General features: G+C 39.9%; 1 protein-coding gene across 1 annotated transcript; it reads left to right on the top strand.

Annotated features, from left to right (window-relative positions):
• Positions 1–354: 354 nt before the first annotated feature.
• Positions 355–6639, top strand: LOC121956890. The gene is made up of 4 exons (XM_042505319.1): positions 355–1007; positions 1095–1175; positions 3186–3370; positions 4620–6639. Exons 1-4 carry the CDS (start codon positions 920–922, stop codon positions 5499–5501), a joined length of 1236 nt encoding a protein of 411 aa, XP_042361253.1. The 5' UTR covers positions 355–919; the 3' UTR covers positions 5502–6639.
• The last annotated feature ends 5631 nt before the right edge of the window (positions 6640–12270 follow it).

The raw sequence follows: 12270 nt of genomic DNA on the forward strand, positions 1-12270 counted from the left end.
TTTATTGTTCTGTATCATCCGTAAAGTACAATTTAATAAGAAACGGACTAAATCCGCCCGTCTGAAAGATTCCAGTGAATTTATCGAGCTACACTAAACCTATGAGTCTTTTTGCGCCGAGTTTAGCCTTCAAGGTAGTTTTTGCCCTCTCTAAATGCTATCAATTCTACTTTTATCATACTAACCTAAAAGTCCTAATTTCGAGCCATATCTCATTCCGTGTTAATAACTTTTTACCTGAGTGTTTTAATAGATTTAATTGAGGTTTAATACAACCTGGAAGGCTCAGATCAGGGGGAAAAGCTCATCTTCTCAAACCGCATTGAGTCCGCGCGGCAGGGGGTCGGGCTCGCGCTCACGGTGGCGATGCTGCTGAAGCCGTTTGCTAGCCGGACGGCTGGTCACCGGAGCTCCGGTAAATAAAAACTGTCCTGGGGTATTTTTCCGCGACGTTAACCGGCGCTGTGTTTGTGTTTAACGGGACTCGAGATGCGGCGGTAGTCGGTGTGCACGCGCAGTGAGCCGCGTGCCCGCAGAGCAGCGGCGGGCGGTTATGCTAACCAGCGGCGGCTAGTTAGCTCGCTAGCAGCTAACATTTAACGCACATCTGCTTGAGTCGTCATGCTCGCTCCGTCCTCCGGTGTGTGTGCTTCAGTTCGCCGCGGCCTCACGTCTCCCCTCGGGGCAGAAATAACCGACAGTTAGCGCCTCCTCCAGCCCGACATCATGACTCACACTCAGTGAGCTAGCCGGGCTGGGGTTAGCCTGCCCGTTAGCGGCTAACTTCTGCTAGCAGCAGTGCGAGTCTACGAGCCGCTGAGTGATGTCTGTCCGATGGAGCTGAACCGTCGCTCGGCTTGCCAAAGATGACGGGCCGCCTGAGCCGGGTTTTTGTGCCTCTGTCAGCAGGAGGCAGAACATGGAAGCCGAGGAAGAGTGGAAGAAAGACCTGAGCGCACACAAACTGCTGGATAAAAAGGTGCTCTGCAAGCAGAATGGCAGAATCGGTGAGACTGATGCTCCTCTCTCCAAAATGTAAATAATCCTAAATCTCTCCATGCACGCTGACTGCAAGGTGACCTCTCTATCCGCAGGTATAGTGCGAACTCTTCACAGCCTGTTGAAAACCCAAAACAAACTGCAGATTCAGTCCATCACCCGCTCAGAATGTGCTGGTAGGTAAAATTCACTATGGCATCAAAAACAAACAACTGATAACCACTTAATTTAGGACATTTCTTAGATTGTAGGACGTTTATTGGAGATTTTTTTCATAGATTATAGGACATTTCAAGGATTTCTAGAATGTTTCTAGGATTTTAGATAGAAAGATAGATAGACTTTGTTGTCCACCTCAGTGGAAATTTATACAACATTAAAAACACAAATGTACAATACACAAGACAAAATAGTGCAAACAGGCAGTTGAGACAACAATTAATATAAATATAAATAAATAGTACAAGAAAGCACATCTTACAAAATAATAGTTCTCCTAGTACAATTATCCTGTGTCCATTGCCTAAGTGGCATACAGAATAAAAACTTCCTGGTTTTTGGGACTCTAAATTGAAGTTTTAGGATGTTTCTAGGATATCAGAACATTTCTAGGATTTCTGGATGTCTCTAGGATTTTAGGATGTGTCTAGGATTTCAGGATATCTCAAAGGTTTTAGGACATTTCTAGGATATTTCAATGACTTTAGGATGTTTCTAGGAATTTAACAGATTTTGAAAATTTAGGTTGTTAATAGGACTTAAGGAAGTTTCTCAGATTTTAGGACATTGCTCAGATTTGGGGATGTTTCTAGGATTCTAGGAAGTTTCTCAAATTTTAGGATGTTTTAAGGATTTTAGGACATGTCTAGGATTTAGGATTTTTTTTCTTCGATGGTCTCAAAACATGCACACAGGGATTGTTGATGTCCTCACAAAAAAAAAATCGAGACAAATCCGTCTCCATATCGACAGCTGTAGACATAAAGCGATTAAATTCAGCATTATCTGAGGCCTGTGAGATCTGTGTCAGAGTATTTTAAAGAATAATTTTACGGGAGACGCCAACTTGATGGTTTCATGCCAGCTTGTGCCTCTCATGTATTACATTCAAGTCACAGAGCTGAGCATAAAATTTTCTGTCATTTGCATTTTGTTGTACTTAATTCTTGATTGCTGATGATGTTGTATAACAGTGCACTCAGGTGTTAAATGTCTGCCTTTAACTATAGAGAGTTTTGATATAATTGTTTGTTTGACAGTTGCCATAGATACAAAGGGACTTTCCAAAAAGATAATAAGCGGAAAGATACTGATGGATAATAAAAGTTTCTAATTGTGGCTCACGCTGTACAAAGACACCTGTAATTTCCAGCTGCAACTTAACCAAACTTGTAAAGACATGATTTAGGTCTAAAATGACTGGCTTGTGTAATATAATATTTTAAGCTATATTTTCTATACGAACACTTTAACACCTGGATTGACATCAGTTTTCTTTCGCTGCATTCAGTGTGATGGGCAAGCATTTAAACCTCAGAAACCTAGAAATCGGTTTGATTTCTTTCTGATACACATGAAAGATATAATGAGCAACTTGGCAAGAAATGTCCCACAACCCTGGGGCTCAAAAAAAGTTATAAAAGGTGACTTAAAAAATCGTATCTAAAAATGAGCTATCTAATGAATTAGATATTATCAAAAAAATAGAAAACTGTATAAAAAATCTGTTAATTGTATATCTAAAATTATGATACAGTAAAAAAGCAAAACAATATTTAATAATATTTTTCCTCTTATTATCTGGTAATTTTGTTGTAGCTTTTTACTCATTTCTTGTTAATATATGGGTAATTTCTTGTTAAGATGCTTGTTGCTCCCCTGTTTGTTTTTGTTTTTTTGAAGAAAACAAGCCAGTTTGCTCCAGTTTCAAAGGGTCAAGAACCTATAAAGTCAGGCCCAGTGAGTGTCGTCGCTGTAATGTAAATGGCTTAATATCAATTAAGTTTATACATTTTTACAGCTGTTTTCCAAATTTGGCAAAATGTTGTCCTAAACAAGCAAGGGTTAAATATTATATGTAACTGTAGAAAATTAAGGCTGATCATTTTTTACTGATTGATCCACCAAGAACAGATGATCTGTGTGTTGGCTGTTGATGTTGGACCTGTCTTTCCTGTGTGACGCAGGCTCTTGTCCAAATCTGATGATGAGTAGGAGCGAGCACGTCGATGGGAGGCCCGTCCCCGTGGCCCTTACCCCCCAGCTCCCCCCCAGGGCTCACCGGCCCCTCTGCATGTCGGTCTCCTCCGACAGCAGCGGACGCTTCAAAGCTCTGGAGACACAGGAGTGGAAGAACAACCTCAAAGCTCAGGTATGTCCAAACACATCTGTCGCTGAGCTCCTGTTTGGTCCTCAGCAGGACTAAACTGAGCAAAACATGTAACTATTGGAAAAAAAAGATAGACATAATAAAAAGTTCATAGAAAAGTTTAAAATCCCGCTGGAGTACAAATTCACCATTGAAACCAATTAAAAACTGCAATTTTTGCAATGCAATTTGTAATTTTTACTGTTTTGCACCTGATTGCGTCATTTTTACCATATTTGGCATATGGAGAAAAAATGTCCTATTTCTACTGAGTGCACTGTCACAATCAGTGTTGCTGCTAATCACTGACATATCCCAGACTGTGATAGTTGAAAAAAATCTACTTTGCATCTAGTATATTGAAAATAATTCAGTTTTGGTTTTTTTTTTTCAATCTAAAAACATTGTGACATCATGATAAAAACCTCGCATTTCGAGGATTCAAATTCTGAAAATAATGAATATTTGATATTTATGATTAGGACTGACGTTGGTTAAAAAAATAAACTCACCGAAAGCAGAAAATAATATTTTTTATAGCCTGATTTTAAAAAGCATGTTTTGTGTGCACAGCAGTATGAGTGTAATATTTGACACTAAATGATAAAGTATAAAAATTAATGTTGCTGTTAATTATTGATGTATTCTAGGCTGTAATAGACAAAAACTGACAAAAAACTGACATTTGAAGGCCTGAAAGTCTGGGGCACCTGGTTGTATCCTCGCCACAGCGACCGCGGGTTCAATTTCGGCCTCGACCCTTTACTGCATGTCGCCCCCTCACTCTCTCTCCCTTTCATGCTTAAACTGTCCTGTCCATTAAAGGCAATTAAAGCCCCAAAAATAGGTTTAAAAAAAAGGTTTAAAAGTCTGAAAATTAATGAATATTTGACGTTATGACTAGGACTCAGAGCGGACTCTTCCATATGCATGAGAATAGCCAAAATGATCAAAATAAGAGGAATGAAAAGCACGTAAAATGCACCAAACAGTCCCTAAGGGTTAAAGTACATGCCTTGGTAATTTATTTGAATGTTATTGGAGGACATAACTCTGTGTAAGATTTCTCGCCTGTCCAAGCAGTTATTTACGAGCTCACTCCATGCTCCTAAAAGTGGAACGCAAAACTGTGCCATAATTAACTTCAGATAACTGTGACATTTTGACTGCTGGGTCATTAAACTGTCACGACTGGATCATGAAGCGTGAGAAACTCAGTTGCGTACATGTCGGGCGTGTGTGTTTGTTGCAGATGGAGCAGGCCCACAGTGCGGGAGCAGCCAGCAGCACAGGATCTCTGGAGCGAGCGTCTCTCTTCTGCGCCTCAGCGTCCACCACAGCGTCCAGCTCGGGCCTGTCCAGCCCAGTGGAGATCCTCAACAAGAGCAAATCCTCCAGCCGCTTTTCTCTCTTCTCTCCGCCCTGGAACAGCAGCTCCGAGTCCGACTCCAACCCACCCTCCCGCTCAGGCTCGAAAAAGCTGCGTAACTACAGCAGGAGAGCCGCCACGGGGCCGGCAGGTGCCAGGGGCCCGGATACACCTGAGCCCAAACCCAGCGGCCCTGAACACTTCCAGTACTCTGAACCCGTCATCTCTAAGGTGACGGACTACATCTATGTCGGCAACCTGAATGCGGCGTACAACGGGCGCACCCTGTGCCGCAACAACATTGACAGCATCATTGACATGAGCAGTGTGCCGGGAGAACCGGGCCCCAGCCTCATCCTTATACCGTGCACCTGCTCCCGCGGCGCCCGCCACAGCTGGTCCCGCCTCAAGGTGGACATCGGAGATGTGCCGGACGCTCTGGGTGACGGCCCTGCGCTGAAGCAGCGCTGCTTCGAGGACATCAACGAATGCATCGACGCCTCCACTGAGAAGAGGAAGCGCGTCCTGGTCCACTGTCGCGATGGCTTCTCTCTGGCGCCGACGTGCATCATCCAATACCTGATGGTGAAACAAAACATGAGGCTGATCGCCGCCTACGAGCTCCTGAGGGCCAAGTACCCGGTCAACATCAGGGAGTGCCACCAAAACGTGCTGGTGAGCCTGGAGAGGGCGCTGCGGCCCGGAGGCAACGTCGACCCCGAGTGCTTCAAACAGGCCATCTCCCGCAGAGTGGCGTGGACCTGATTCCCAGCGTGCTCGGCCGCTGCTCTCTTTATTCCTCCACCCTCCCACGGTGTTAGATATTTTCCTCATGACAACCCAGGGCAGCTGTACTCTCCCTTGTAGACTGATCACCTGGATGTTATCGTCCCCACCTGAGTTCAGTGGTCGTAAAAGTTAGGAATTTGATGTATTTCCTCTTCAAACCTGTAAATGTGACCTGGCTGTGACGCCGATCCCCCCTCTCACAACAGTAGACGCAATAGACTTCACTGTAATATACTCGGCTTCTCTCGGTATAACGATGTGATCGTGTTGGCTGTATAGTTGATATAGTCCTGCTTCAGTTCTGTGCCATGCCATCGTAGTGGTGTTTTATATCAGGGGAATTTCTAAACGGGAGATCTCAGGAGATTATTGATGTCATTCCAGCACAGGGTGGGAGGTTACTCATGAGGTTAGTCTGCGACCCCGTTCACACCTGGCACTAAAATGCGTCTTTGTGAGCTGTGTGTGTAGCACCCACAGACTGTATAAAAAGATTGATGATGAGTCCCCACTTCCCCCCACCATGTTTAAGTAAAGCTAAAATATCCCGGATGAGGTTGCTGCCATCGTGCGCTGGTGACATCATTCGGAGCCAGAGTCTGCGCAGTGGCGATATCCGTGGTGGGGGAGCTCCTGCCAAAACATCTGTCCCGTCCCAGCTGTCAGTCATGGCGGAAAATCCCCTTTTTGTAGAATTAAATCAGTACTTAAAATATAAACAAACACTTGCACAAACATCAGAATAACGAGAACTACCTTCGGTGACAGAAACCATCTTTGGGAAACACCAGGGGGCGACACTGACTCCCAACGATTCACTTTGGGTGAACTCATGTTGTCCATCTTTATATACAGCCTATGTTAGCACCTAAGGTTAGGAAATATATCCAGTGGAGATGGGCAATATGGCTGTAAAGTAATATCATATTTCAGGGTTTCCGATAACAATATTCTTGACAAAGATATTGAGATAATGTTCTTATTAAATTCAAGAATACATAATTACAACAAAATAAGTGTTATAGTCGTAAATGCCCACATAAATGTAGTCTGCCTTCAAATAGTCAGTAAAAACTTAACAAAAATTATCTCGTTTTTCTAGGTCACATGATGCTATGGCTATGTGCTTGTCAGTAGGAACTGGCTCCCTCATGATGCAGCAGGAGCTACAAGTTATTGAGCTGTTATTGCATCACATAACTCTGAGGAAGTTGAGCGGATCATCCGGAAGTTTTGAATCCACAAATCCAGTTGGTCCTACGTATAAGGGGCTTGTCTTTCCATGATGGCTCCATAAAACGCCTACGTGGCCTTGGATTGGAAATAAAGACAGCTAGTGCGGTTAGCCGCAATAGAAATAAAGCTGTTAATGTTCTGAACATCCATCGCTATGCTTCTTGAAATGTTATCACCAGAGGAGAAAAGCAGTCATCTCGCAATTGCATTTTATCGACATTCTGAAAAATATCGCATAAGTTTTGCGCAAATCTGTAACGGGAACCCTCCTAGTGTCACTGTGTGGAAATAAAACAAGGACCTATTCTTCAAAACATGGCTCCGTAGCACCACATGATCAAAAACAGCTCAGAGCACCTTTGAGTTTGTATCTTAAATAAAGATCTTCTTCTTAAGTGAGTTATCACACAGCCTAACCTTCCTCTCTGGCTGTATTCCTATTGATGCTGAATACCGTTTTACATGCAGTTTTACGGACCTCACAGATAAAAAACAAAAATTTTAAGTAAAACTGACACAAGCTCTCACCAGAGATACATTTTACAAATATTTCTGATGCCAGGTGTGAACAGTTTGATGAGTTTTGACACAGTCTGCAAAGATCTGAAGCAAGTAACTGTCCACCATTTGTTTGGAGCTTTGTTTTTCTTCCTAAAAATCTATCTTGCTGGTAAAATGGTCGTGTGGATGTACTAGCCGTTGTGGTCGGTGGGTAAAACAAAAAAAACAAAAAAAGGAGCTGTTTTCCTGATGAAACAAAGCGGCAACTTTGCTGCTGACACTCTGAAGATTGGAGGACGCACATGTGATTAGTTACCGTCGGATCGATCGCCACTGACAGGATTACATCACTGGTTACTCTGCTTCTATCGCAGGAGGGAACTTTGCACACGGACACACATTTTAAATCTGCTTCTCTTCTGTGACCTTTTCACGCCATTTTTTCTTTTTTTATGTGTGTGTGTTTTCCGAGGTCATCGTCGCTGGAAGGTGAACGGCCGAACCTGTCCTCTGTGAGGAAGACTGTAGCCCCATTTTCAGCCACAGTTTGTTTGGTTAAATCTCTTCGGTGGTGCTCAGACTGTTGCTTTGTGAATTTGAACTTTAGTGTATGCAGTGACGCTGGGTTGACGTGCATCTCTGTGGATTATCAGTATTATAGTGTCGTGCCACTGAACTGCGATCCAGGGTTTACACTGCAAGAGATGATTTTGCACTACTCACAGGGTTGTCCAACATGCTAATTATTGCCTTTGATTTTAATATTGTTTGAATTATTGTTATTTTGGGAGTATGGCTCATGACATTTCACACAAGGAAGATGTTTACAAGCTTATTAGGATAGCTGGTACAATTAAAGTGTTTACATGTTTTTTTTATGATATCCCTGATCATCTGAGTTTACTTTTTTTTTTTGATGTGTGGGCCCGCCACCCAAAAATACACGCTTTAGTCCGACCATAATCCTTTTTTTTTAGTCTTAGACTTTTCTGTATACAAACATGTTTCTTTTTATACAGCTGATTTTTGGTCACACATAACCAGTGCTGACTAGACGATTTATTATTTTTTTCATGACATATTCAGTATCTTGGTGAAGAGAATGACAGAAAATAGGAAAAAAATGGCCCTCACAGTTAATGAGGTATCTTCAAAAGCCCCAAACCCCAAAATGTTCAACTTAGATTAATATAAAACATGAGATCGGCAAATCCTCACATTGGATGTTTTTTTTTTTTTTTAAACTTCAGCTATCTGTAGTGAATTGTTTGAAAATGACATGTTAGTTGTGTTTTGTTTTTTTTACACCAGATTATCTCAACTCTAAACTCATCCTGCTTTATTTTTGTTTGTCCAGGTGAGAGCAGCGATGGTGCCAAATAATGGCGGTGAGACAGAGCAGCATGAGTCTGGAGGTGAAGAGGATCGTAGGGCTCTGAGTTGAGATAATGTTTTTCCTCACAGTTAGAAGGTAAACCCCCTTTTTAAATAAGAACTTGATGCAGAACAAGAGCGATGCTGTTCGGATGGCGGCTAGAGAACAGAAAGGGATAATGACAAAGATTTTTCTATTTTTTTTTAACCCTTTCAAACCTAAGCAAAATGTTTTATTTTTAAATGCAGTGTGAAGGCAACAAGCAACTTAAAATGAGCAAAAAATCGTAGAAAAGTTAGAAGAAAATTGCCTGAAAATAAGCAAAAGTGAAAAAGAAAAGAAAAAGCAGAAAATAAGAATGAAATGGATTTATTTTTAATTTTTATTCCTGTGTCGTCCTATCGATTACATAATATCTAAAAATTTATTTTTTTAGATATTGTTGCCTATTTTTTCCTGCCCTCTTTAAAAAACAAAAAGTTAGAAATTTGTAGGATATTTGTCACCATATTGGTCATTTTTTTCCCCCTAATTTTCTCAGTTTTTAAAGGGTCAAAGAGCTTGTAAAAGGCATCTGAACATAGCGCAAAAAATGATGTTGATCCCGGTTTCTAAGGGTTAACTTGTGGGATGCTGTTATTAGCTGCTAGTAAGGTTAGCTCTTGAGCCTGTACTCTAATAGGAGAGATTGATTTTATGCATCAGACTCTTTGCAAATACTATCATGGCTTGTCATGCTGTTATAATTGCATAGGGATAATAATTGAAAATGCAATTTTTATGTTTTGGAGGGTGCTATTTAAAAAAATTGCAACAAATTGGTGAAAAGGTATAAGCAAATTACCTGAAAAATTGAAAAAAAAGGAAATTACCTGGGAAAAGTGCTTAAAAGTTCTAATAATTTTGTTTTAACATATTTTTTTTATATATGTAGTGTGCTAATTATAATATAGTCTTTCCCTGACTTTTTCCTAACTTCCTTAGCTTTCAAAATCATGGGAAGAAGGCACTGAGTGAGATATGAGGAAATGACCCAAAAAAAAGCAAAACCCTGAAAATTAGAAAAACAACAAAACAAAAAAATTAAAATGAAAGTTTAAAAAAAAAGCAACATGGCAAACAGGACTTTAAATAATGCTTAAAAATTAAAATGATGTAACAATTTGAAATATGTAGTTATGTTAATTATAGTCTTTCCCTAACATTTGTTTTTTATCCCTAATGTTAAAAAAAATTCTGAATCTAATAATTTTGAACATCATGATATTAAGCGCGTGACAAAACCTTTGGACCATAAAGATCATGCAAATACTGAAATTATGATTTAATTGGATTTTTTTATTTTTATTTTGATGTGTTTTGAGTTCACGGGCAGCCTCAGTGAGAATCAGTTGTACAGGATATTTCGAATATTCGTGACATTAACCCCCAGCAGTGTGGGAGGAGTGGAAGCTGAAAGTATGGTGCCTTCATTTGGAGTCGTCTTGTGACCGTACGGTGACATTTGCACACTTTGTATGACTTGAACTCCTCTGGATATGTAAAATGTGGGATATTTTTGGTGTTTTATTTTGAGCAAAAAAAAAGAAAAAGTAGGAACATGACATTTTTGTGAAGTGGTCTTTGCTGTAATATATTTGCTAGTCACACAGTACCGGTGTTTTACTAATGCAGGCGGTGATAAGACTAAAGAAACCGATATATTTCTCGACATGTTCATGCGAGGCACCGTAGTAAACAGTATCAGCATATTTTTGTTTTTCCGTGCTCCAAGGCAAGGTCATATCAAACTGAATAGGTTTTCTTAACTCGTTCACTCAGGTAATTTCTCAGTGGCCCAGAATGTTCTCAATGAATATGATATTCAGAAATGTGAAGCGATGTATTTCTCATGTCATGTTTCGTAAGTCGGATATAATTTGTACTGTTGAAATATTAAAAAAAAAAAAAGGATGTACTGAACTGCTGTTTTGGTGATGACTTAGCGAACCGACCGCGCAGGACAAAGCAGTAAAAGTACAAAACAGGATACTTCATTAACCCTTGGTGACTGTTTGGCGCATTTTACTCGCTTTTTCATACTCCATTTTTGATCATTTTGGCTGTGTTCATGCAGATGGCATACATTTTGTCAAGATATTGTATTTTTGTTTAATCAGTGAATTTCCAGCTCAGCTCCTACAATAAGTCTAAAATACACTGTGGAAACTAAATAGTTACATTCAGACTGTTAAGGTCAAAAATGCTCCATTGAAACCCATTCAAACTGACATTTTTGATCCCACAGCCATCAGAGCAGAAAAACACGACTTGTATTATTTCTGGGCGTCATTTTGGACTTGGGATATGTAATTTGATAACATCATTTTTACTATATTTGACATACTGAGAAAATACGTGCTATTTCCACACGGTGCACTGCCACAATCCGCGTTGCTGCTCATCATTGACGTATCCCCAGACTGTCATCAGCAACAAAAAAATCTCAGCTTTTATTATATTGAAAATAATTAATTTTTTACATACATTCATTTCTTAAACATAGTGGCATCTTGACAAAAACCTTGCCTTCAAAAGGTTAAAATTCTGAAAGTTAATTCACATTTGATAATGATATTAGGACTCATGTTGGATTAAAAAAATGAACTCAAAGTAGAAAATCATATGAAGGAATAATATTTTTATAGCCTGATTTTGAGAAGCACAATTTGTTTGCAGAGCGGTATGAATGTGAATATTTGACATTGCATAAAAAATAATGTAAAACTATCAATGTTGCTGCTAATCACGTCCCAGGCCTGATAGTCAAATAATAATCTACATAGCATGTAGTATATGGAAAATAATTAATTTTTTTTTTCATCTAAAATCAAAGTGGCATCATGACAAAAACCTAGAATTTAGGGGTTAAAATTCTGAAAATGAACAGATATTTATGATTAGGACTGATTTTGGTTTAAAAAAATAACTAAATGAAAGTAGAAAATAATATTTATGTGTAATATTTTTTAAAGCTTGATTTCGAGAAGCACATTTTGTGGGCAGAGTGTGTGTGATATTAAAGTGAGCCCTAAAGGGTTAAACATGTTTCAGACGCAGTAAAATACTTTGAGCGTACTCGTCTTTACAGTTAACCGCAGTACGTGGAACAGAGCTCGTGGTACCAAAGTGATCGTTAAAAAAATGAAAGTGAAGTCAGATGTTTGAAATGATGCAGCAGACAGATGCAGTCTCGTGGTTTTGTGTCCAGATTGCAGGTGCAGGTGTTTTCTGGGACGATGCTGACACAGAGACATCAGAGGAGCTGCTTGTTTGGTAAGTAAATGTTTAAGGGAACTTTAACTTGTTAAATGTACTCTATTCTATGTTATGGGTATTAGTTTGATGCTTTTTTTAGGAAGAAATCATGAATCATGAATTTTACCTTATTTTTGTAAGTGGAAATAGCTCAGTACCCTCAAATCAGTATCAGAGAGCTGCAGAGTTCAGATTTAACTCTGTCATCGCTGTAATTTGTTATCCACTTTGTTAGGTGACATTTGTTCTTTCTATTTTTGGTTTTGTCCCCTCAAAGCATCTCTGGTACAGGATTTGATGGATTTAGTCCTGGGCAGGGGTGGAACGCTTTGAAAA

The sequence above is a fragment of the Plectropomus leopardus genome, chromosome 17 (genome assembly GCF_008729295.1).
Source record: "Plectropomus leopardus isolate mb chromosome 17, YSFRI_Pleo_2.0, whole genome shotgun sequence".
NCBI lineage: Eukaryota > Metazoa > Chordata > Actinopteri > Perciformes > Serranidae > Plectropomus > Plectropomus leopardus.

Coding starts and splice junctions, on each gene's coding strand:
- LOC121956890 (XM_042505319.1), top strand. CDS start 920: ATGGAAGCCGAGGAAGAGTGGAAGAAAGACCTGAGCGCACACAAACTG. Junction 1,176..3,185: donor CACCCGCTCAGAATGTGCTG/GTAGGTAAAATT, acceptor TGTGTGACGCAG/GCTCTTGTCCAAATCTGATG. Junction 3,371..4,619: donor AGAACAACCTCAAAGCTCAG/GTATGTCCAAAC, acceptor TGTTTGTTGCAG/ATGGAGCAGGCCCACAGTGC.